We start from the raw sequence: 26,708 nt of genomic DNA, 5'->3' as shown, positions 1-26,708 counted from the left end.
CCCTCCTCACCTTCCTTCTCTCCCTCACCGTCCATTACCACCCTGGGCTTTGATCAGAGGGTGAGGAGAGAGGCCAGGGTGGGTGAGAGAAAGGACGTAGAGGTAATGAAAGCTACCGGGGACAGGTAAAGCCGCCCCATAATGAGATTGTCCTCGAGTGCAAGAGGGAGAAGGGTTTGAGTGCATGAGGCAGCGAGTGGAGAAACATAAAGCCGGGTGTCGAAGTGAAAATGAGCTTGAGTGAACGAAGGGAAGTGTGTGAGGTACCCTGAGAGTGCAAGAGAGGATCTAGGCACAAATGAGTGTGAGTGTGTGAAAGGCAGGGCTGAAGTGTGAGTGTGAAAGGCAAATAAGTGAGAGTTATGAGGGTGAATGAACACGAGTATATAACAAGTATAATTTTGAGTGATAACAAGTGCAAGTGACAGTACAAGTGCGACTGACTCAGTCAAAACGAGAGTGTTACACACGAGAATAGTACAAAAGCCACAGCAAGTACCCCCCCTCCCACCACACGCGCGCACACACACACACACACACACACATACATACACACACACACACACACACACACACACACACACACACACACACACACACACACACACACACAGCATGACAAGGCAGTAGACAAAGTTCATAATGAAAGCCAAGATACTTAACATAACACTTTCTTCCACCTTTCCTAAGATAAGCCTCAAAGCAATGGAAGACACAAACTAGAAGAGGAGGGTGTGATACAAGCCACAGACCAACGCATCACTGATCACGCTAACTGTGAGTGCAAGCACTCCGATGAACCATGCCAATAGTCTTCGCCTCCACACTGGAAATGTAACAACTTCCAGATTTCTGGAAAGTAAAGGTAAAAATTAGGAGAAAGCGCTCAGCCAGCATGACTACAGAAGGGGGATAGGAGAACAAGGAGGCTGGGATAGGGGAGAGATGGCATGGCACCCATCCTCTTGGACCTTCAGGCATCTAACGACCGTCCTGCTTGTAGCGAGGCCCTCGTAGTACCGACCAGTCCATCAGCGGATGGCTAATGTGGGGCACCCATATACAGGCAAGACGGGAGTCACTCTATTACACACCTGAATCACTAATATGTATTCCCTGCATGTTGGGACGGCTTAGACCCCAAGGCCCACCCTCGCGCCTTGACCCCACCCTAACACACTCCCCTTGACCATCACTAAAGCAGTCTGCTCACTCGGGAATATGAAGAGCAAAAATCCGAACAAATCCTCCTTCCGTTGCAAGAACGTAAACAAAGACAAATCCGCACTCATCTCTCACGACTTCTTTCTTTGCTCTTAAAATAACCTCACCAACCATTAACAGCCATCAGTGTGTGCTTGAAAAATAACGACAAATAATCCCAATAAATCCATCTCCACTGCAGAAACAAACGTGTCGAACATATGAAAGAACAATAACATACATTAAATCAATTAAGCATAATTCTTGGGACGGAAACTTTGAGACGACAGTAATCCGCTCGAATCAATGTTTATGAAAACGTCAACAAAGAGTAATGCAGACTAGTGCTAGAGGCTTTGCCAGTGTAAATCCTCTATAATCCGCTTACCCCCGAGCTTCCAGAAACGTGGATGGAATGTAAGGGAGATGGTGGGATCCACTCACGCTGAGTGGAGGTGGGGTGACAAAATCTACTTACACTAACCAGAGGGCTGGCAAAATCCACTCACACTAGAGGGTGTGAGTGGAGTCTAGTTAGTGTGAGTAAATCTACTCACACTAACTAGAGGGAGGGCTAAAATCTACTCACACTAACTAGGGGGAAGGCTAAAATCCACTCACACTAACTAGGGGGAGGGCTAAAATCTACTCACACTACCTAGAGGGAGGGCTAAAATACACTCACACTAACTAGGGGGGGCTGGGGGGGAACTGGGGGGGGACTATATTCACAAGCACAGGGGTACAGGAGGCGCCTAGACATCCCCCAGGACGAGGCTGGAGCATCCAGCTCCATCCTGATGGAAGGAGACACCAAGGAAGACTCTGGCACAGTGCCACAGTCTTGGCACTAAACCCCCCCACCACCACCTCATCCACCCAAAACACCACCTCACTCAACCTCACGCTAACGGCTACATGGCCAACACTGCCCTAACAACGCCACGTTAATTGTTCGCTAATGGCTGTTAAAACCTTTCCTTGTAGTTTCGTCTATTGGCTCTGGGAGGTCATTCCACCCCTCTGATCTCTCTCACTAACCTCTATTACATTCCACACCTCACTAGTGTGACCTCTCGAGCTGACCTCACTAGTGTAGAGTGACTAGGGAAGTGTTAGTTCAGACACTAATGACGTCAAAGGTGGTTTAAGCTCCGCCCCCAAGCATCTCGCGCCATCAAATTAACCAATGAGCGCACGAGACGATTTGATGAACCAATTAGAGCGCTTCACCGACTGAGTCAACCAATCAACGTGCTCCAAATAATTAACGTTCCCTAACAGACATTATTTATGGCCCGTAAGGCCGAACCAATATTATATAACGTAATAAATTATCCGCTGATGATAAATTATACCGCAAAGGGTCATAATTATACCAAGAGGCATGTAATAGTGTCTGAAAATGCAGTAATTGGTATAGTTTCCTCAATATGGGCAAGTATAGGCTGAGCTTGGGCTGGGGGCGATCCCAGCTTGGGCAAGCATAGGCTGAGCTTGAGCTGGGGACGGTCTCAGCTTGGATAACCATAGGCTGAGCTTGAGCTGAGGACGGTCTCAGCTTGGATAACCATAGGCTGAGCTTGAGCTGAGGACGGTCCCAGCTTGGGTAACCATAGGTTGAGCTTGAGCTGAGGACGGTCCCAGCTTGGATAACCATAGGCTGAGCTTGAGCTGGGGACGATCCCAGCTTGGATAACCATAGGCTGAGCTTGAGCTGGGGACGGTCCCAGCTTGGATAAGCATAGGCTGAGCTTGAGCTGAGGACGGTCCCAGCTTGGATAACCATAGGCTGAGCTTGAGCTGGGGACGGTCCCAGCTTGGATAACCATAGGCTGAGCTTGAGCTGGGGACGGTCCCAGCTTGGATAACCATAGGCTGAGCTTGGGTTGCCTCTAGAACAAGCTGCCACTGCACAAGACGCCCCCCCCCCCTCCCCCTGCTGCTGGGGGTGGCAATCGCAATAAATCGTAAACACTTAAGATCAGTAAATCTCTCTGACCTCAATAGAGCATTGACGACTTAAGAGCTGTAAATTTGGTCAACGCTAATTCTGAGTATTGGACTTTATCCTCATTAGGATATACGGTTGAATGGATAGGATATTATTCTCATTAGGATATATGATATACTTTATTCTCATTAGGATTAAAGCACAATGCGCAGAGGACGAGGGGGCGCTGCCCCCCACTGGCGGGAAAATAAACCACTGGAGGTCTGCTCCGGCCATTATATAAACAAAGAATTTCCCAGCGCGCGCAGGCTACATCCGGCTGCTCTTGCGGCCAGGCATCCATCCGGCTGCTCTTGCGGCCAGGCATCCATCCGGCTGCTCTTGCGGCCAGGCATCCATCCGGCTGCTCTTGCGGCCAGGCATCCATCCGGCTGCTCTTGCGGCCAGGCATCCATCCGGCTGCTCTTGCGGCCAGGCATCCATCCGGCTCCCCTTGCATCCACCTTGCGAAACAATTAAATAATAGAACAAATAAAATAGGGATATAATTTGACAAATATATTACCGTGGTTTTATCTCAAAACGCACAAAATAGGGTCATCAAAAGTGGATTTCGTTTTAATCTGCTATGATTTATTAATTCAAAATTGTCATGCTAATATTAAGTAGTTGTAAATTATTCTAAGTCAGCAAACTTTGATTTAACTTTAACAGGTCTAACTTTATTCAGCCTAACCTAACCCAGCCTAGCCTAACCCAGCGGAGCCTAACCCAGCGGAGCCTAACTAGCCTAACCTAGCTGAGCTTAACCCAGCTAAAGCCTAATCCAGACTAACCTAAGGTTAGTCAATGGGTTACGTACTAACCCATTGACGTCCTGTGTGTGTCTCAACCATTCCCCATTACATATGGATATGATAAAACCGTGTGTATTGTTAGATTAGAATGTATTAACTTAAGTTGGGCTGTGTTAGCTTACGATGTGTCATGTATCTCGTATGCGTGTGTCATGTGTCTCCAGCTTCCGCTCGTGTCTGTCCCCAGTTTTCATGACATTACACTTATTGATATTATATTCTAGTAGCCATATGGGTGTGTGTGTGTGGGTGTGTGTGTGTGGGCGTGTGTGAGTGCCACCTCGGCTGTGACGACCATGAACCTGCTGCTTTAGAGCTATGGGTGCCGCAGTGTCCAGTGGCACCCGCCTCGCTTCCCCTACATTGGCACAGTGCCACCACCGCCACCATCCTTTTCTCCACCACCACCCCCCCCCCGCCCTTCCCTCTATCATGGCTCCCTTCCTTGAAGCCTCACCCCTTCCCTTCTGTTGCCCCCTCACCCCCTCCTCTTCTGCTGCCCCCCTGACCAAATCAACAAGTAATGCAGACATCTAGCAGACGAAATATTTCTCCCACAACCTACAGCAGACCATCTCGTTCTTGTTCATCCTTCAGCAGACAAAATCTTCCAGAGACAATTTCCAACAGATACAAAATCTTCCAGAGACAATTTCCAACAGATACAAAATCTTCCAGAGACAATTTCCAACAGATACAAAATCTTCCAGAGACAATTTCTAACAGATACAAAATCTTCCAGAGACAATTTCCAACAGATATAAAATCCTGTCTGTGCAACCTTCAACAATTGCATAACATTAAATCATTCACAACATTGGAGAAGGCTCCCGCTCCCCCCTCTCTGCAGGATAAAGGGGATTTGTAGGATACTGGGACCTGTAAATCCCGGTATCTCTGGGATTTGCTCATTTCTCAGTTTCGGGATGGAAGCCATCTTGGTCCGCCGGGACGCTCTCATAATACAAAGAAGAAAAAGGCGCCAAGATCCTAGCTTGGAAACTTATAAAGTTTTCGAAAACTTGGCCAAAGAACTCCCGCGATCTTCTTGCCTGGCGTCGAGTTATGAATATTTTTCTGACCGCAAAATATTTTAGACTTGCTGAATAGTTCTATTGAGTCAGTTGGTATTCTTCGAGGGTGTGGTGGTGACTGTGGGCTGGCTGGCTTGGGTTACTTTCCCAGTCCGTGTGGGACGGTGTGTGTGTGTGTGTGTGTGTGTGTGTGTGTGTGTGTGTGTGTGTGTGTGTGTGTGTGTGTGTGTGTGTGTGTGTGTGTGTGTGTGTGTGTGTGTCCACTAGGCTGTCCACAATACAGTTCCCATGGTTGTCTTCCATTACCTTGAGCAAAACAAAATGAGGCTCAGTGTTTAATCTGTCGCCGGGAGGAGGTGCAGAGCCCCGGATCACGGGTGGAAGCTCCCTATTTGTTGGGCACAGCGGTCAGCTGGGGTCACTGTGGCCTTGGCTTGGTCTCGTAAGGTCAAACAGCCAAGAACATCGCTGGTGGCTGCAGGGGTCCAGATACCTGGAGGCTGTGGTTGTGGTGGTGGTGGTGGTGGCATGAATGCAGGCAGAAGACACACCAGCAAGAACCAATACCACAGCCAGAGGCACCAGTGCTGTGGTATACACCTCACACAACACCTTGAATTTTACAATATCCTGACGCCAGCATGGGTGATGGCGCACCATGGGTGATGGTCCACCATGGGTGACAGTGCACCATAGGTGACAGTGCACCATGGGTGACAGTCCACCATGGGTGACAGTCCACCATGGGTGACAGTCCACCATGGGTGACAGTGCACCACGGGCCCACATTAGGGTACCATCACCCCCCACCCAACAAGTACCAGCTCCCTCCCTCCCTCAGCAGCGCCCCGGGGCCCGGCCCGCCCTCCACCATTATGCTAATGACCCAACATCAACTTCTCGAGAATAATAAGAAAAAATAAACCTCTCCCAGATGCCCTCGAGGGGCACCACCATCCCACAGGAAGAGCCTCCTGCAGGACCGAGCACCTGCAGCAGGCTAAGACCCCCAAAAAGTCTAAAATGTCCACAGGTATACGAGGAAGGGCGGGCCGAAGAACCTTCCTTGTGCTCGATGTAGCATCACCGAACTCTTTTAAAAGTTCTGCGTCTCCATACAAGCGCACACGAAGTGGGCTATGTTGTCGGCTCGATCTCGCGGTTAGGACAGAAGCGTTTGGGCAACGTTTCCTCTCCCCTTATGCCTCTGTTGACATCGTTAAACCCATGTTTTGTGGGATGCATCGACTCACAAAATGAGGCTGCTGTGAGGCTGCTGGTCGACTCACAACCTCTTCCTCTTGTGAGGCTGGTGGTTGACTCACAACCTCTTCCTCTCGTGAGGCTGGTGGTCGACTCACAACCTCTTCCTCTTGTGAGGCTGGTGGTTGACTCACAACCTTCCTCTCGTGAGGCTGCTGGTCGACTCACAACCTTCCTCTCGTGAGGCTGGTGGTCGACTCACAACTCTTGTGTTATGAGGAAGGAGGGGGTAGAGATGGTGGGGTTGGGGGGCTCACAACCTCCTTCTGTTATTACCTTACTCGAGCTCACACCTAAGCATTTAATGCGCTTAAATCCCACGGCTCTTGGAGGGCTCAGGGCTCTCAGTGGAATGGTGTAGTGGTGGTGATGGTGTGATGGTGTAGTGGTGATGGTGTAGTGTTAAGGTGCAGTATAATGCAGTGGTATGGTAATGATGCAGTGGAATGGTTATGTAGTGGTAACAGTGAATGTGTGATGAAGGAGAGATGGTGTGGTGGAAGCTTGAGGGATGCATGGTATGGGGATATGATGTATGTAAACATTACACAACACTGATGGTAGTGAAGAGATGTGTTGATGGTGAGACGATGGTGATATTATCATTAACCTGTAATAGCGTACAGGATAGTGATGATGGAAGCAGAGTGGCCCCCATCGACTCCCTTCCAACACACAGGGTGGGGGATGACCCCGACCCGCCAGACATATCACGTCTGCTTGAAGCAGCATTGAGAGGAAGTCAGCAGGAAGCTGACCGCTTGTGTCTGCCGGCAGACAAAACAGGTCGTAATATAGAGCTGTAATCCAACAGCAGAGTCACTGCTTTACAACAGTTGAAGCAGTGGAGTTTTTCCTCTCCGGAAGTCAGACGTAAGGAGACAGAGGAAAGCTAAAAGCAGACCGTAGCTATGGTGCGGACAAGCAGAGGTGTGTCGTTGTGTGGCGGACCAACACACACACACACACACACACACACACACACACACACACACACACACACACACACACACACACACTTACTGTAAGGTGGAGTAATGTCTGTCGGCCAGGGAGACAGAGACAGAGAGAGAGACAGAGATAGGGTCAGAGACAGACGAAGATGAAGAGAGTCAGAGTGCATAGGCAGCACAACCAGCTATCGCCGCCATTGTATAGCGGCCATACTGACTCATGTCCCAGCCTTGTATAGCAGCCATACTAACCCATGTCCCCCATGTCCTAGCCTTGTATAGCAGCTATACTGACCCATGTCCCAGCCTTGTATAGCAGCCATACTAACCCATGTCCCCCATGTCCTAGCCTTGTATAGCAGCTATACTGACCCATGTCCCAGCCTTGTATAGCAGCCATACTAACCCATGTCCCCCATGTCCTAGCCTTGTATAGCAGCTATACTGACCCATGTCCCAGCCTTGTATAGCAGCCATACTAACCCATGTCCCCCATGTCCTAGCCTTGTATAGCAGCTATACTGACCCATGTCCCAGCCTTGTATAGCAGCCATACTAACCCATGTCCCCCATGTCCTAGCCTTGTATAGCAGCTATACTGACCCATGTCCCAGCCTTGTATAGCAGCCATACTAACCCATGTCCCCCATGTCCTAGCCTTGTATAGCAGCTATACTGACCCATGTCCCAGCCTTGTATAGCAGCCATACTAACCCATGTCCCCCATGTCCCAGCCTTGTATAGCAGCTATACTGACCCATGTCTCAGCCTTGTATAGCAGCCATACTGACCCATGTCTCAGCCTTGTATAGCAGCCATACTGACCCATGTCTCCAAGGCTCCTGAGGGAACAGGACATATTTATGTGACACTCAGCTTATCTTTGCCGTAAAACCAGGCAAGTCACCATCTTAATTCCCACAAAGCTGTCCGTAGATCCCAGACAACTTTCCTCTGAAGGAAAATACCGAGAAAATATGAAAAATATATATATTTACAGAAGTGACCTTTTCAAGAAGCGTCCTTGAGATATGATGAAGATTTTATATTATATATATATATATATATATATATATATATATATATATATATATATATATATATATATATATATATATATATATATATATATATATATATATATATATATACTGTTCTTGTATATGTTTGTATATACGTGTTTTTAGCCATTTTTATATGATACAATTGTTGGTCTACTGGTATATTATTTATTGTTTTTTTTCCAGTTTTACCGCCATTACTGCAGTTTTTACATGGCGGGATTTTCGATCCGCTTTTCGCGCCAAAATAATTCAGTATTCCCGCCAAAAAAATCGATATTTCAGGCAAAATGTCTTACAAAACCATTGTACGAATCATTCCAACATTCCAGGCTTCGTTCCAACATTCCAGGCTTCCTTCCAACATTCCAGGCTTCCTCCCAACATTCCAGGCTTCCTCCCAACATTCCAGGCTTCCTTCCAACATTCCAGGCTTCCTCCCAACATTCCAGGCTTACTTCCAACATTCCAGGCTTACTTACAACATTCCAGGCTTCCTTCCAACATTCCAGGCTTCCTCCCAACATTCCAGGCTTCCTCCCAACATTCCAGGCTTCCTTCCAACATTCCAGGCTTCCTCCCAACATTCCAGGCTTACTTCCAACATTCCAGGCTTACTTCCAACATTCCAGGCTTCCTTCCAACATTCCAGCCTTCCTTCCAACATTCCAGGCTTCCTCCCAACATTCCAGGCTTCCTTCCAACATTCCAGGCTTCCTTCCAACATTCCAGGCTTCCTTCCAACATTCCATCCAACATTCCAGCCTTCCTTCCAACATTCCAGCCTTCCTTCCAACATTCCAGCCTTCCTTCCAACATCCCAGCCTTCCTTCCAACATTCCAGGCTTCCTTCCAACATTCCAGCCTTCTTTCCAACATTCCAGGCTTTATTTCAAAATTCCACTCCTAACAATCAATCAATAAATCAATCAAAACAATCTCTCTATCTCCCCTCTCTCCCTCACTCTCTCCCTCACTCTCTCCCTCACTCTCTCCCTTTGAAATGTTTCCCAATAAAACAATAAATATGGATTTTTTTTCTGAAATACAAGATAAAGCACTCAGAAGCGGAGCAGGAGAAAGAGGAGAATTAGAAGGAAGAAGAGGAGAGGAGACGTGAGAGGAGGGAGAGACCGAAGTTGACAAAGGGAAGTAAGCAGAGGAAAGAGGAATAAGAGGTATAAGAGCATGGAAGGGTGGAGGTGGAAGCACAATATTGTTTGACGAATAACAAGAAAAGAAGACGAGAATGAATAGGAGAATAAGTGTGGAAGAGAATACGAAGGGAGAGGAAGAGAATAAAAACGAGGGGTGAAGAAAGAACAGGAGGAGAATAAGAGAAGGGGGGGGGGAGAGGAAGAGAAGGTAAAACAGGAGGTGGAGAATAAGAAAGAATATTCTCGCCCTCACAACACAGAGACAAGGTGAAGACATGAGTTATTTACTCCTTACCTGCTCACCTGTCTCCCTGACACAGGTGAGAGAGAGAGAGAGAGAGAGAGAGAGAGAGAGAGAGAGAGAGAGAGAGAGAGAGAGAGAGAGAGAGAGAGAGAGAGAGAGAGAGAGAGAGCAAAGGTACAATATGTGACGGATATCTATGTTTACGTTACATCGAGAGTAATTTCACATGCTCCCAGCTCCCACAGTAACCCACTAGGCTAGACACACTTCTCAAGGTGTTCATCCACGATAAGGTGTGTGGATGTGGGTGGGTGAGGTGGAGGTAGGTGGGTGGAGGGGAGATGAGTGGAGCCTAGGTAGGTGGATGCTAGCCACCGTGGACAGGATGCCTCACTTAGCAGCCTCCACTGTCCCTAGTTACTACGCCTCTCCTTCCCACCCTCTCTCTCCCTCACACACACACACACACACACACACACACACACACACACACACACACACACACACACACACACACACGAGGCTATAGGAGACTACATGAAAGTAAGAGAGTACCTCGAAAGTGTACAATGGGAGGAGAAACTCAGAGGGAAGACGGCCCAGGAAATGATGGACCAAGTCAAACTGAGGTGCAGAGAGACAGAAGAGAGAATCATACCACCATTAAGGGTAAACAATAGAACAACAACCAACCCCGTGGTTCAATAGACAGTGCCAGGAGGCAAGAGCAAAAAGCAAGAGGGAGTGGAGGAAATACAGAAGACAAAGGACAGAGGTAAACCGAGTTAGATGCAATAGGGCCAAGAATGACCACATAACAAAAAAAAACTGAAAAGAAACTATGAAAATTATAATGCCTCCAAAAGTAAAGAGACAACCGAAACTCCTACATAGCCATATAAGAAGGAAAATGACAGTGACCAGGTTAAGAAAAAGGGGAGGACAGTATACAGAAAATGATAAAGAAATTTGTGAGGAGTTCAATGGCAGCTTCCATGGAGTGTTCACTACTGAGCCTGAATAGCTGCCAAAGCTAGATGAGGAAGCAGCCCCTGATAAGAAACAACTAATATGTGTGTGTGTAGGTGAGTACACACACACACACACACACACACACACACACACACACACACACACACACACACACACACACACACACACACACACACACACACACACACACACACACGCGCGAATGTGTGTGTGTATAAGAAGTCTGATAAAGAAAGAGATCTAGGGGTGGTTCTAGATAGAAAACTATCACCTGAGGACCACATAAAGAATATTGTGCGAGGAGCATATGTCACGCTTTCTAACTTCAGAATTGCTTTTAAATACATGGATGGCGATATACTAAAGAAATTGTTCACGACTTTTGTTAGGCCAAAGCTAGAATATGCAGCGGTTGTGTGGTGCCCATATCTTAAGAAGCACATCAACAAACTGGAAAAGGTGCAAAGACATGCTACTAAGTGGCTCCCAGAACTGAAGGGCAAGAGCTACGAGGAGAGGTTAGAGGCATTAAATATGCCAAAACTAGAAGACAGAAGAAAAAGAGGTGATATGATCACTACATACAAAATAGTAACAGGAATTGATAAAATCGATAGGAAAGATTTCCTGAGACCTGGAACTTTAAGAACAAGAGGTCATAGATTTAAACTAGCTAAACACAGATGCCGAAGAAATATATAAAAAAATTCACTTTCGCAAACAGAGTGGTAGACGGTTGGAACAAGTTAGGTGAGGTGGTGGTGGAGGCCAAGACCGTCAGTAGTTTCAAAGCGTTATATGACAAAGAGTGCTGGGAAGACGGGACACCACCAGCGTAGCTCTCATCCTGTAACTACACTTAGGTAATTACACACACACAGGAAAATTTGCGACAAATAAAATCAGTGTTAGCGAGACCTGAAACATAGTAATGCTTAGCAGACCTTCGTATGTTTAATATTAGATCAATATTTCTTCAGATGAAGACAACGGAGGCAGAGAGCGACGCCGTCGTGGAGGAGGTCAGAAGATATGTTGGAGGAACGGGTCGGGGGGGGGGGGGGGGGAAGGGGTGAGGGAAGGGGGTTGAATGGAAGCCACAACTCCAGAGGTCAGAGTCTGACCATCACCAGGTCAACAACCCTACCGTCTAACAACAGAAAGGTAAACCTCACACCTAGCTAACTACCTCCTCCACACACCACTTCCTCTATATACTAAACCACCACTCCAAAACTACATATTAAACCTCACTCTAACCCACCCTCTCCCCAGTAACTCAAAACTAAACCCCTCTACTCCCCACCCCAATAAAATATAATTCACCCCTCTGCCCCATTCCCATAGTTTACACCTCTCCAGTCTCCCAGCATCACCTCGCTATGCAACAACAAAAACCTGTCACACCCTAATACCCCCACCGACTCTCAGAAACTTCCAACACCAGTGGAGCGGAGGTCAAGGGTCAGCGTGGGGGGGGGGGGGGAGACTGCACAGAAGTGAGCTTTGACATAATGTACACACGTGTAGATGGAATGACAAAGCAAGTGAATTTGAAGAAGTGTTACGCAAAGAAAAACCTGATGTAATTGCTATCATAGAAACAAAAATGTCAGATGTCGTAGTTAATGCAGTGTTTCCTCAGGAGTGTCATAGTTAGTACAGAAGGAGGTCGCAAGGGAACAGGCAGAGTAGTCCTGCTGATCAGAAAGGACTGGAGTACCTACCATCCCCTTTATGGCATATCTGGAGCATACCTGGAGAGGGTTCTGGGAGTAGTTCTACTCCCTCAGCCCTGCCTAAAGCTAGGCTCGACTTGTGATAACTTGGTCCAACAGGCTATTACTTGGAGCGGCCCAAAGACCCACATATCCACTACAACATGGTTAGTCCGGCATTTCTTGCAGGAACTCGCCTAAACGCTTCTTGGAGGCATACACCTTTGTTCTGGCAATATTTTTAATGCTTGCTGTGAGGGTATTGAACAGCCGTGGACCTCAGACAATGTTCAGGCAGTGCTCTCTGGTCGTGCCTATTGCATCTCTACTCCTCACTGGTTCTATTTTGCTTTTCCTTGCATAGATTTCACTCCAGTACGTTGTTATTCTACTGTGCAAATTTGGGACCTGGGCTTTCAGTATATTCCATGTCTATACCATGTGATACCTCTCTCGTCTCCTTTCCAGAGAGTGCATTTAGAGAGCTTTGAGACTGCTCCAGTAATTTAAGTGTATTATCATGTCTATGCGTGCCTTATAGGTTCTCTGTATTCCCTCTAATTCAACAACCTCTCCCACTCTGAAGGGGAAAGTGAGTACCGAGCAATATTCAAGACGGGAAAGCATCAGTGATTTAAACAGTATTAGCACTGCTGTGGGGTCTCTGGATTTGAACATTGTCAATACCTATCCTATCATGTTCCTGGCCGCCGCTATATTTGTCAGGGAGGGTGTAGGGTGCCAGGGAGGGTGCAGGGTGCCAGGGAGGGTGCAGGGGTGCCAGGAGGGGTACAGGGTGCTGTAACGGGGGATAGCCTTTAACCTTACTTAAATTGGTTAAATGCTGGTAGTTATTATTAAAAGTTCTTAATGTAACCTTCAGCTAACAATCCTTGTGACCTTGGCATTTAACAGCCCAGATATCACGACAAGACACGAGGACACTGTACTTTCTCAGCTACACTACAAAACTCTTAGAGACCTCTTTAACAGCTGCCACCACCAACCCGAACGTTCCGATAACTACTAACTGATTGCGCGCTGGATCAATCAATTGTACATTAATTCCTAGAAGGCTGATCCCCAATTACTTGAATAGGAGGAATGAATTTACGTTAAGTGTGGTTTAATGAGGTATTAAATGACTGAGTTTGCTTGCAGCACCGCCTAGCCCAAAGCATAGGGTCTTGAACACAACAAAATATAAAAGGTACTCGGGGGAAATTCTACTAAACACCATCAATTGAAAACAAGATTTATTAAAAATGAAAGATATAGATTTTACAAAGAATGAACACTTCCTATCTGAAACCTTCCTGTCTTAGAAGTAAAATGGAGCAATGTGAACTAATACACTGTACAAAAACGACAAGGAGCCCACTTTTACCTTAAACACCACAGCCAGGCCAGTTGTTCAGGCTTGCCTCTGGAGGCGAGACCTAGCCCCCAGGATGCCCCAAAACACAGTGGTCTCTTGTCCACTCTCCCACCTGTCAAGCTCACCTGGGATTACTCCGCCAGCTTACTGGCTGCCACACCAGTAACCAGGATTAATGGAGACAGCTAATCCTAAGTATTTAAGCAAGATTGATTATTACTACATTTACTTTTAATTAACTGAATTCCTCTAAACTGATGAGTTAAACACAAGGGAAATGCGGCCATCTGGTCTACCATCTCCCACTAAACGGAGTGAGAATAGCTTGAGCTACCTCATCCCTTTGTGTGTATTTAATCTCAATAAACTTATTTAAATTTAAATTTCAATCTCCCACTAATCCCTTTTATCCCTTAGGATGTAATCTTTTCTACTGCCACCCTGGTAAACGTTCCCGCTGGCTCCAAACTAACTTGTCTTCTCTGTAAATCATGTGATCCAAGATCTATAAGCTTAGAAAACCAGCTTAGTTTGTCACAGTGCCAGGGAGGGTGTAGGGTGCCAGGGAGGGTGTAGGGTGCCAGGGAGGGTGTAGGGTGCCAGGGAGGGTGTAGGGTGCCAGGGAGGGTGTAGGGTGCCAGGGAGGGTGTAGGGTGCCAGGGAGGGTGAAGGGTGCCAGGGAGGGTGTAGGGTGCCAGGGAGGGTGTAGGGTGCCAGGGAGGGTGTAGGGTGCCAGGGAGGGTGTAGGGTGCCAGGGAGGGTGTAGGGTGCCAGGGAGGGTGCAGGGTGCCAGGGAGGGTGCAGGGTGCCAGGGAGGGTGTAGGGTGCCAGGGAGGGTGTAGGGTGCCAGGGAGGGTGCAGGGTGCCAGGGAGTGCCATGAAAGGTGCAGGGAGGATGCAGGGTGCCAGGGAGTGCCATGATGAGTGCAGGGAGAATGCAGGGTGCCAGGGAGTGCCATGAAGGGTGCAGGGAGGATGCAGGGTGCCAGGGAGTGCCATGAAGGGTGCAGGGAGGATGCAGGGTGCCAGGGAGTGCCATGAAGGTGCAAAGTGCCAGGGAGTGCCATGAAGGGTGCAAGGAGGGTGCCATGGAGTGCCATGAAGGGTGCAGGGAGGATGCAGGGTGCCAGGGAGTGCCATGAAAGGTGCAGGGAGGATGCAGGGTGCCAGGGAGTGCCATAAAGGTGCAAGGAGGGTGCCATGGAGTGCCATGAAGGGTGCAGGGAGGATGCAGGGTGCCAGGGAGTGCCATGAAGCGTGCAGGGTTCCAGGGGGGGGGATACACCCTGGGGCATGACGGAAGGGGTGAGCAAGTGGCACTATGAGTATAATCCTGGACGAGTGAGGCACCCTCATCCCTGGCACACTTAGTGCATCACCTTGTTGTTGTTGTTGCTATTGTGTTCTTGTTATTGATGATGTTGCTTCCATATCCGCTACTAGTTAATTGTGGTGATTGTGTTGCTGATATGGTTGACTATCTCACAATGGCTGGTTGTGTCCGGTGGCGGTCATCCCTCAAGCTGGTGAAGGACCACCAACAACACACCACTGTTGGGTTATTGGTGGTGGAAGCTGGTGTCTTATGTTGTTGTTGTCAATGTGAGGGAGAGAGGGAGGGAAGAGGGGAGAGAGAGAGAGGGAGGGGAGAGAGAGAGAGGGAGGGGAGAGAGGGGAGAGGGGAGAGGGGAGAGAGGGAGGAGTGGAGCAGAGAAGGACAGGCCCATCAAGCTGGATACTTCCCACAACTCTATCTAGTGTTTCCTTGTATGTTTATCAGTGTATAGTGTACCTACCCTCTATACCCACTCACCTGCTGGCCTCTACCCTTCCCTGTAAGTGGCCTAGCCAAGCATAACAACACCAATTCGAACAAATCCACAAGGGCCGTGACGAGGATCCTCGTCACGGCCCTTGTGGACTTGTTCATTTGATGCATCACGTTAGTGTGATCTCTGTGTGTAACACCAATTCCCTTCCGCATCTCTGCCTGCCTTCCGTGCCCAGTGCCCAGGTGACCCAATTACCTTGTGTTGACCCCGGTGTACGACCCCAAAGTGGCCCCTCCGAGGTCGAGGTCACCTTAGGCGGCGGCAACACCCTTCACCTCGCCACGCAAAATACTGTGAATTGGATTTCTTTGATATGTGAGACGCCAGGTAATGCGGGCACCTTGTTGCCCTTGGTAGGGTATTGGAGTAGCCCTTCGTCTTGTCGGGCCCAACCTCATAGAACACAGGTGCACCTGCTGAAGCTGATCACTGTCGATCTGCTTGTATGTCGACGGAGAGAGGCGCCTCCTTATCGACCCCCACAACAGCCCTTTAGTTGAGGTATACTGAGAGATATACACCTTGTAGAGGTATACTGAGAGATATACACCTTGTAGAGGTATACTGAGAGATGTACACCTTGTAGAGGTATACTGAGAGATGTACACCTTGTAGAGGTATACTGAGAGATGTACACCTTGTAGAGGTATACTGAGAGATGTACACCTTGTAGAGGTGCTGGAGCAGCCCCCTCTGGAGACCTGTACACAATGGTGGGTGTTGACCAGTGGGGGGTGTAGGTGGTGGAGGGGGGGGGGAGTACTCACCTGCTCCTGGTGTGAGGGGCGGCCAGGTGAACCACCGGGGAGGGGGGGTGGAGCCACCTGAGGGGCGGCCAGGTGAACTACCAGGGAGGGTGGAGCCACCTGAGGGGCGGCCAGGTGAACTACCAGGGAGGGTGGAGCCACCTGAGGGGCGGCCAGGTGAACTACCAGGGAGGGTGGAGCCACCTGAGGGGCGGCCAGGTGAACCACCAGGGAGGGTGGAGCCACCTGAGGGGCGGCCAGGTGAACCATCAGGGGGGTGGAGCCACCTGAGGGGCGGCCAGGTGAACCATCAGGGGGGTGGAGCCACCTGAGGGGCGGCCAGGTGAACCATCAGGGGGGTGGAGCCACCTGAGGGGCGGCCAGGTGAACCAAGTACGGGTGGAGGCACCTACCTGATCTCTTGGTGTAGTGACGATGTCCTGGGAGGCGACTTATATCAATGGCAGAGGTGGAGGCCGCCAGGAGCACCATGAGGAGTGCCAGGCCCTGACTCAGGCTGGAGGATGGGCGGGCCATGGTGTCAGAAGAGACCAAAGGCTGCCACAAGAGTATCACAATGTCTCCTACAGCAGTGTGTGTCTCTCCTAGAGCTGTTAACCCGTACACTGCGCGAGCAAACTACCGCAAGAGGCTGAGCCAGGCAGCAGGGAATGGCAGGTGTTCCCCCTTCAACAGTTGGTTGACACTGCTGGTGTACAACTACAGCTGTGCTGGTCGGCCGTGCTTGCTGGCCCGCCACCGGTTGCTGAGGACATAACCGGTCTCTACACTTTATACGCCACACAGACCCACACACGCCGCCCCGCTCGCACATCAGCCGCCACTATTTCTTCACTACAGCGCTTCAATGTCACTTTGTACCGTCCGGAGCCACGGCTCGGTTGTGGGCGCTTCTACGGCCACTTGTCCTCACGTCGCTCACAACCACAACACTCACAACGTTATCGTAACTCGTAAAAAACATAAGCAACTGGAATTCATGTTTATTTAATACGGAAGTTGTTAGACTGCATAGCAGAGTTGGTCAAACGTTCCGCATCACAACACTCAGGAGAGGGGACCTGCGCCTGAGACCAAGCCAGCAGCCAATCAGAGTTGAGCCTGCTCGCGGTTCGACCAATCAACTAGCAGCTTTAGAGTTACTGATGTAAGGCGCCAAAGGCCATCGATACGTCGAGAGAGAGCGCAAGGGAATTTTCGCCTTCTACTCCTGCTCCTTAAAGTCTGTAATTCCTCGCCACCTGAGCACGTATATGTTCCCTTGTGCCACTCAGGGGAACAGGTGAGGAAGGGGAGGCGAGGGGTGCAGACCTGGGCGTGGTGAAGGAGGAGCTGCCCCGCCCGCGCCCCCCGCCCACACCCTCGCCGCCCTCCCGCACCTCTCTTCCCGACCCCGCCCACGCCCTCACCCGCGCTGTCCTCCCACACACCCGCCCACAGCCCTCTTCCCGACCCCGCCCACGCACCTGACCCCCCTCCCCCCACCCCACCCACCGCCCACTCATACTCATCTGTTCTACAGATGCCTAAGCTCCAACAAATCATGTTCCAGCCAGTAACACCTTTTCCAGCATGTCCCAACCCACACACATGCTGAGGGTTGTGGGACTGAGCAGTCCCATACAATACACAGCTGTCCCACAGCAAAATCCCCAACCCAACAATCACAGAGGGGAGTGGGAAACCCTCCACTAGCAATTACACAACCCCAGAGAGAAGTCCAACACCCTCACCTCCCCCCCCCCCCCATAGAAACCCTCCTCACCCATTTTTTGGGGGTGGGGGTGGAGTAAAGAGGATAGAGAGGCATAGGTGAAAGAAAGTTTATAAATTTGAAATACAGTGAGTTATGAAAGCAGGCGGGCTGTCCGCCTTGCTGACACGATGTGTGGGTGTTGGCAGCTAAGCTAAGCTGGCTCCCTCTTGTCAGGGAGCTATGAGTGTGTGAGAGGTTCTTCGCATGTGTTTCAGCATAAATGGATATCTATAGATAAATTCTGTGTAGCAGGCATATATACACAACCTGATGTTTCCAAACATGTTATGATGTTCTGTTTAAACTCTATATTTTATTATTATTCATTTACACTTTTAGGAAGGATTTGTGGTCAGTATTTCATCTGGGAATTATGTACTGTGGGGCTGGGTTATCATTGAGTAGATCGAGACTCTTGGGTCACCAGCTGTGGGAGTGGGGCGTCTCATCTTGGGCCACCAGGTGTGGGAGTGGGGCGTCTCATCTTGGGCCACCAGCTGTGGGAGTGGGGCGTCTCATCTTGGGCCACCAGGTGTGGGAGTGGGGCGTCTCATCTTGGGCCACCAGCTGTGGGAGTGGGGCGTCTCATCTTGGGCCACCAGGTGTGGGAGTGGGGCGTCTCATCTTGGGCCACCAGCTGTGGGAGTGGGGCGTCTCATCTTGGGCCACCAGCTGTGGGAGTGGGGCGTCTCATCTTGGGCCACCAGGTGTGGGAGTGGGGCGTCTCATCTTGGGCCACCAGCTGTGGGAGTGGGGCGTCTCATCTTGGGCCACCAGCTGTGGGAGTGGGGCGTCTCATCTTGGGCCACCAGGTGTGGGAGTGGGGCGTCTCATCTTGGGCCACCAGCTGTGGGAGTGGGGCGTCTCATCTTGGGCCACCAGCTGTGGGAGTGGGGCGTCTCATCTTGGGCCACCAGCTGTGGGAGTGGGGCGTCTCATCTTGGGCCACCAGGTGTGGGAGTGAGGCGTCTCATCTTGGGCCACCAGCTGTGGGAGTGGGGCGTCTCATCTTGGGCCACCAGCTGTGGGAGTGGGGCGTCTCATCTTGGGCCACCAGGTGTGGGAGTGAGGCGTCTCATCTTGGGCCACCAGCTGTGGGAGTGGGGCGTCTCATCTTGGGTCACCAGCTGTGGGAGTGGGGCGTCTCATCTTGGGCCACCAGGTGTGGGAGTGAGGCGTCTCATCTTGGGCCACCAGCTGTGGGAGTGGGGCGTCTCATCTTGGGCCACCAGCTGTGGGAGTGGGGCGTCTCATCTTGGGCCACCAGGTGTGGGAGTGAGGCGTCTCATCTTGGGCCACCAGCTGTGGGAGTGGGGCGTCTCATCTTGGGTCACCAGCTGTGGGAGTGGGGCGTCTCATCTTGGGCCACCAGGTGTGGGAGTGAGGCGTCTCATCTTGGGCCACCAGCTGTGGGAGTGGGGCGTCTCATCTTGGGTCACCAGCTGTGGGAGTGGGGCGTCTCATCTTGGGCCACCAGCTGAAGGAGTGAGGCGTCTCATCTTGGGCCACCAGCTGTGGGAGTGGGGCGTCTCATCTTGGGCCACCAGCTGTGGGAGTGGGGCGTCTCATCTTGGGTCACCAGCTGTGGGAGTGGGGCGTCTCATCTTGGGCCACCAGCTGAAGGAGTGAGGCGTCTCATCTTGGGTCACCAGCTGTGGGAGTGGGGCGTCTCATCTTGGGCCACCAGCTGTGGGAATGGGGCGTCTCATCTTGGGTCACCAGCTGTGGGAGTGGGGCGTCTCATCTTGGGCCACCAGCTGTGGGAGTGGGGCGTCTCATCTTGGGCCACCAGCTGTAGGAGTGAGGCGTCTCATCTTGGGCCACCAGCTGTGGGAGTGAGGCGTCTCATCTTGGGTCACCAGCTGTGGGAGTGGGGCGTCTCATCTTGGGTCACCAGCTGTGGGAGTGGGGCGTCTCATCTTGGGCCACCAGCTGTGGGAGTGGGGCGTCTCATCTTGGGCCACCAGGTGTGGAAGTGAGGCGTCTCATCTTGGGCCACCAGCTGTGGGAGTGGGGCGTCTCATCTTGGGCCACCAGCTGTGGGAGTGGGGCGTCTCATCTTGGGTCACCAGCTGTGGGAGTGGGGCGTCTCATCTTGGGCCACCAGCTGTGGGAGTGGGGCGTCTCATCTTGGGCCACCAGGTGTGGGAGTGGGGCGTCTCATCTTGGGCCACCAGGTGTGGAAGTGAGGCGTCTCATCTTGGGCCACCAGCTGTGGGAGTGGGGCGTCTCATCTTGGGCCACCAGGTGTGGGAGTGGGGCCTCTCATCTTGGGCCACCAGGTGTGGGAGTGAGGCGTCTCATCTTGGGCCACCAGGTGTGGGAGTGGGGCGTCTCATCTTGGGCCACCAGCTGTGGGAGTGGGGCGTCTCATCTTGGGCCACCAGGTGTGGGAGTGGGGCGTCTCATCTTGGGTCACCAGGTGTGGGAGTGGGGCGTCTCATCTTGGGCCACCAGCTGTGGGAGTGGGGCGTCTCATCTTGGGTCACCAGCTGTGGGAGTGAGGCGTCTCATCTTGGGCCACCAGCTGTGGGAGTGGGGCATTTTATCTTGGGCCACCAGCTGTGGGAGTGGGACGTCTCATCATGGGCCGCCAGCTGTGGGAGCGGGGCGTCTCATCTTGGGCCACCTGCTGTGGGAGTGGGGTGTCTCATCTTGGGCCACCTGCTGTGGGAGTGGGGTGTCTCATCTTGGGACACCAGCTGTGGGACCTTTTTTTTTTACAAAGTGATATGGATTGAAAAGCCTTTGAAATGACACACAAAACCCAGTAACCCAAAGGCTCTAAACCATGAACTGGGTGACAATGACCACTTCATCCCTCTCCAGGGATATGGCCAGTCTAGCCTCTATCCTATGTTATTGAACGACATCCCTCCAGCCAACGTGAAGCAACGCCAGTCTGGCAAAGATGTCTGCCCATACTGAGAGCTATACGTCTCGTGGAGAAATAAAATACGAGGTCGGCTGAATACCTACCTTGAGGTTACCTTGAGGTGCTTCCGGGGCTGAGCGTCCCCACGGCCCGGTCGTCGAAAAGGCCTCCTGGTTGCTGGACTGATCAACCAGGCTGTTGGACGCGGCTGTTGTGCTGTTGATCAGCACCACTGTAGGTCCTGTCCTCAGAAGGCACCGACAACCTGGCGTAAGGGGCACGGAATGTCTCTCCTCAGGTTATGTCTCCACTGATCTCCTTGAGAAAGAGAAATACAGATTCCTGGGGCCAGATTCACGAAAGGACTTACGCAAACACTTAAGAACGTGTACATCTTTCCTCAATCATAGACGGCTTTGGTTACATTTATTAAAAAGTTTACAAGCATGAAAACTTGCCATTCAACTGTTTTTATTGTTGTAAACAGCCTCCTGGTGCTTCGGAGCTCATTAACTGTTTAATAATTGTAAACGAAGACGCCAAAGATTGAGAAAAGATGTACAGGTTCGTAAGTGCTTGCGTAAGTTCTTTCGTGAATCTGACCCCTGGCTTCCGGAAAGCCGCCTCAGCAGCACCGTGAAGGAGACGCCTGCAGGCATCAAGTGTGTGGTCGGCCACATCACCGGACACTGTACCAAACCTGAGTAGCAAGTACATATATAGTGACTGACGCTTAAACCTGCAGTTGGCTTCTGAAATCATGATTATTTGTTCAATATTAAGTGAAAAAAATGTTTTTTTTGGTTTATGAAGCCAATTTGTATCTTTATACGTAAGATGCTGTCAAACACAGGTCTTGACATTACCTTTACATTGTACAGTAGTAGGCAGGTATTTAGTCCACTCAACAATAACCAGTGTTTACTATATAGTGTTATTGATAAGTATTGTATATTTGTGTGATGTCAGCGTACATCACTATAATAAACTGACATCACCAATTTTGTTGTTTAAGCTTATGTATTAATACTTAAGCTTGTATTTATTTGGTAAATTTGGAACGGTTATTGACAATTACAACAATGTCCAGATGATATCTGGCAACTTATCGCTTACTCTCACACACAGCACGAAGTCTCATATTCGAAATTATATTCGTTGTACTCATATACTCATGTTCTCTTATACTCAAATTATACTCATATTCGTTGCCCGAAACGCTATGCGTACTAGTGGCTTTAGGTATTGTATGTACTACCTCTATCTATAAATCAATCAGAATGTTTGTAACTCTGCATGTATGTACTTTTCCTAAATAAAACATATTATTATTATTATTATTATTCCGCTAACCAACCCTTCCTCCACTCTAAAAGACTATCCAAGTCTTCATTTTGGCGATTATGCGTCAGACTTGACCTTCTACCCTACTCATGTTGCCATTCCATCTTAACTCTAAACTGTATATACATGTTTGTAAACAAAAGATGGATGCTGCTCCCTAGACATTTGTCTCTTTGGTTAATATATACAAGTTACCCCAAAAGTTTATCACGCAAGTTTTCTTTCACGCCGAAAAAATAGTTAATGGGTAACTACTGTATTCGTTATAATGCCAGCTCGTCCTCTTTAATAGAACGTCGCATTTTGACGTATACTCTACTTAAGGCCAAAAACTGTCGTACTAGAAAATTGTAGCGGCTGGCGAAATTGACCTACTATCCCGTTTTCTGTTGTGGGTCCTCTGGTAGGTTAGGAAAAGGGTCACTTTAGTACGACAGTTTCTTAACGTTGTAAACCTTTAGAGGACGGACTGATTGCACTCCTAGCACTATTTTTAGTTATCAAGGGACTCAAAGGCTATTAAATAAGCAACAAATCTATTTCATTATTAAAGTAAACTGCAAGTGTTGGTTTACAGAGGTTTACAAAAGTTTACAGAGGTTTGACTCAGAAGTGGTGTAGTCTACACTTCTCTGTGTATGCCACATTAACCTGACTGGGAGCCAGCTGGTCTACAATTTTAATATTAAAGAGGAAAATATTTCCATGAAAAATATTAGTTTATATGTAAATACAAATATAGACATACACATTACCTAAAGTGAGTACAGAAGGGATACTTCTTGGTATTCACAATGGCAACAAACTTAACTTATTATATCTCTATTATTTATTTAAATATATTATTATTATCATCTATAAATATCTTTATTTATATTTATTATTAATATTCATTTATTTATATCTCTATAATAAATATCTTTATTATTTATTTACTCATCGTCAATGTATGTACCTAGCTTTACCTGAATAAAAAATCTAAATCTAAATATACAAAAAAAGTATATTTAGATTTAGATTTAGACATCTTAAATCTTTAAGATTTAGACATCTTAAAGCTGTAGGCTTGTTCTCTTAAATCAGATACAATGTACCTCAACCCTGCCCTTATTATAGTACCTCAACCCTGCCCTTATTATAGTACCTCAACCCTGCCCTTATTATAGTACCTCAACCCTGCCCTTATTATAGTACCTCAACCCTGCCCTTATTATAGTATATTCTGTTTCTGGTAATCACTCCCACGGTGGCTGCCTCATACAATAATCAGAATTACCTCAGTTACTCAACACTAATCACCAATTAGAACCATCTGCGACATTAGACAGCATGCATTACTTAAATCATTAAGTAACGTAAATGTAAAAGCATTGAGACTTTAGGCACTCCTTAAGATGCCACTTGAGTATGAAGGTATTAGGTGATCCCCGCCCCTGCAGTTGTCTGGCTGAGATCTTCTCTTATTGTGGGTGTTCTTATTGTGAAGTGTATTGTGGGTGGGTAGATAAATAGGTAGAAACGCAGTGTTCTGCATTTGTGGTAAATGGAATTCGAGGCTCCGAGAATCCCAAGTAAATGTAATGTTATTACCCATGTTTATTGTGGTTAACAATTTATTAGTTCTATAAGTTTTGATATTAATTTACCCATAAAATTCTGCTCTTTCTCGGTTCTGATTTTGAACTTCGAGAGCCGCGAGTTCCATGCCGGTGCTGCGTATTCCAGTCCTGGTAATATATTCTTAGATTTTCAAATGATGTTCAAATGGTTTCCAGCTTGTAATTACGCTGCCGATGGTATTGTGTGATGATGTGATAGTGAAGGTAGTTACAGTAATCTTCACCCAGTAGTGAATGGGTACCTGGTTGTTAAACGATGTGGCGGGTCGTATTCCAGGGAAAAATTAGGATTAAAGACCTGCCCGAAACGCTATGCGTGCTAGCGGCTCTACAAGATTGTAAGAACTCTTGTATATATATAAATATATAAATACAAATAATGAAGGGATGGTGATGGTCGTGGTTTTAGAGGTGAAGTGGAAGTTGTATAGGTGGTATGGTGATGGTGGAGTGGGTAGTATGGTGATGGTGGAGTGGGTAGTATGGTGATGGTGGAGTGGGTAGTATGGTGATGGTGGAGTGGGTAGTATGGTGATGGTAGAGTGGATAGTATGGTGATGGTGGAGAACTCTCCAGACACCAAACAGAACGTCTTGAAAGAAACCAACATCGTCTATGCCTTCACATACCCACTTCGGGACTGTCAGCCCCAAAGATCTCAGTACATAGGCAAGACAACAACGTCTATTTCTAGGCGATTAACAATGCACAAACAACAGGGTGCGTGTGTGTGACTGGTGGGAACATAGCCTGGATGTCAGGTACCCAGTGGTCGTGGTGTCCTTGAAGGGGAGATGAAAGATACCAGCATCAGTACAAGTGTGTCCCCCCCCCTCCCCCCACCTGCTGACCGTGGGCGTAGGGTCAGTACTGTTAGCGCCGGGGTAGCGAGGCCTGGCTATAATGTTTTGACCAGCCTCATGGGTATGTCTGATGCCCAGGAAGAGACCTAGAACTGAATCTTGCAGATCACTGATTATTACACCTATTATATTTATTCTCTCAACGCGGCCCTCTGTGAGCTGTCAGTTAGGTATTCTTGCAGAAAAGTTCCCACATTTCTCAGTTCCTCTAACCTGTTTACCTGTAACCTGTTTATCTGTAACCTGTTTACCTGTAACCTGTTTATCTAACGGGTTAATTGGTCTGATTGAGGGGGACAATGTCGAAGACTTTCTGGCAGTCAGTGATATCAATATGCAATATCACATTATCATCAGGTCAGATAAGCGTTACTTGCCCCTGTTGCGACTCATGTTGATTATAAAAGTGTTCAGAACATGTGGTCTAAGGTTATCTTGAGATGATTTCGGGGCTTAACGTCCCCGCGGCCCATTCCTCGAACAGACCTTTTTGTTACACATCCCCAGGAAGCAGCCCGTAGCAGCTGTCTAACTTCCAAGTACCTATTTACTGCTAGGTGAACAGGGGACATCAGGGTGAAAGAAATCTGCCCAATTGTTTCATCCTCCACCGAGGATTGAACTCGGAACCTCAGACTACGAATCCAAAGCGCTGTCCACTCAGCTGTCAGGCTCCTACATGTACACGTATATTTGGGAGAATTTTCAATAGCATACAACCCTCCCGCCCCCTCCCTCCCTCCCTCCACACCCACTCCCCATAAAGTGTCAGAAGCTAAGGAAGGAGGGGAGGGGGGGGAGGAGGGGGGAGGGGGAAGGGGGAGGGGGAAGGGGGAGGGGGAAGGGGGAGGGGGAAGGGGGAGGGGGAAAGGGGAGGGGGAAGGGGGAGGGGGAAGGGGGAAGGGGAAGGGGGAGGGGGAAGGGGGAGGGGGGGAGAGGATTAAACACCATAAAAGAATCCTAAAGTTTAGTCTCCATTAATATTCATTGAAAAGTATCCAAATTTTGGGCGCCAGTTTTACTACCTCCCGCTACCCGAGGAGTTGGTGTGGGGGGGGAGGAGGGGGGGAAGGGGGGAGAAGAGTAGAAGGAACGGAGAAAAGGGAAGGAGAGAGAGAATAATGGGGAAGGTGAGAGGGGGACCCCCACCCTTCACCACAACTGTGGGGGGGTTTCTCCTTTATGGTGGTCAGTGATGGGACCCCTTTCTCCTCTCGTCCTCAAACACAATGTTTTCCTCCTCCTTTCTCCTCCCTTCTCCTACTACTCCCCCCTTTCTCCTATTCCTCCTCCTCCTCACCTCCGTCTCATTCATTCCTCGTTAAGGACTTGATACTCTCTCCAGCGCCATTCTCCACCAAGGCACCGAGGGAGTGTGACAATGAGGACAAAGAAATGTTCAAAATGAGAACAGGTAGGAGAAGAGAGAGGTGGAAGCTGGAAACACTCCCACCCTGTGAGGCTGGTCCACAGGCGGAGAGCACTGATGTAAGTTGTGGAAGCCACCTCCATCCACAACTTTAGGGACAGATTCGACAAAGAATTCGAACGCCAGAATAGTTAAATGAGGAGTAATAATCTCAGTATGCAGCAAGCCTGATCTGAGTGGCCAGCAAGCCAGGTCTGAGTGGCCAGCAAGCCTGGTCTGAGTGGCCAGCAAGCCAGGTCTGAGTGGCCAGCAAGCCTGGTCTGAGTGGCCAGCAAGCCTGGTCTGAGTGGCCAGCAAGCCTGGTCTGAGTGGCCAGCAAGCCTGGTCTGAGTGGCCAGCAAGCCTGGTCTGAGTGGCCAGCAAGCCTGGTCTGAGTGGCCAGCAAGCCTGGTCTGAGTGGCCAGCAAG

General features: G+C 49.2%; 1 protein-coding gene across 5 annotated transcripts in view; it reads right to left on the bottom strand.

The window, feature by feature from the left end:
* The window catches only part of LOC123766754 (prohormone-4), a 197,148-nt gene that overhangs the window by 60,516 nt on the left and 109,924 nt on the right, over nt 1–26,708 (bottom strand). Inside the window, exon 1 of one of the 5 annotated variants that reach the window (XM_069307615.1) lies at nt 16,807–17,187. The exons of 1 other annotated variant lie outside the window; for it this stretch is intronic. In XM_069307615.1, coding sequence (XP_069163716.1) covers nt 16,807–16,930 — 124 coding nt within the window. In that variant the 5' untranslated portion in view covers nt 16,931–17,187. Of the gene's footprint in view, nt 1–16,806; nt 17,188–26,708 lie in introns of those variants that run through there. 3 more of the 5 variants (XM_045756102.2, XM_045756104.2, XM_045756103.2) reach the window with 3 other exon arrangements.

This window comes from Procambarus clarkii, chromosome 60, assembly GCF_040958095.1.
Source record: "Procambarus clarkii isolate CNS0578487 chromosome 60, FALCON_Pclarkii_2.0, whole genome shotgun sequence".
NCBI classification, from domain to species: Eukaryota; Metazoa; Arthropoda; class Malacostraca; order Decapoda; family Cambaridae; genus Procambarus; species Procambarus clarkii.
This window is presented reverse-complemented; position numbering and strand designations above follow the sequence as displayed.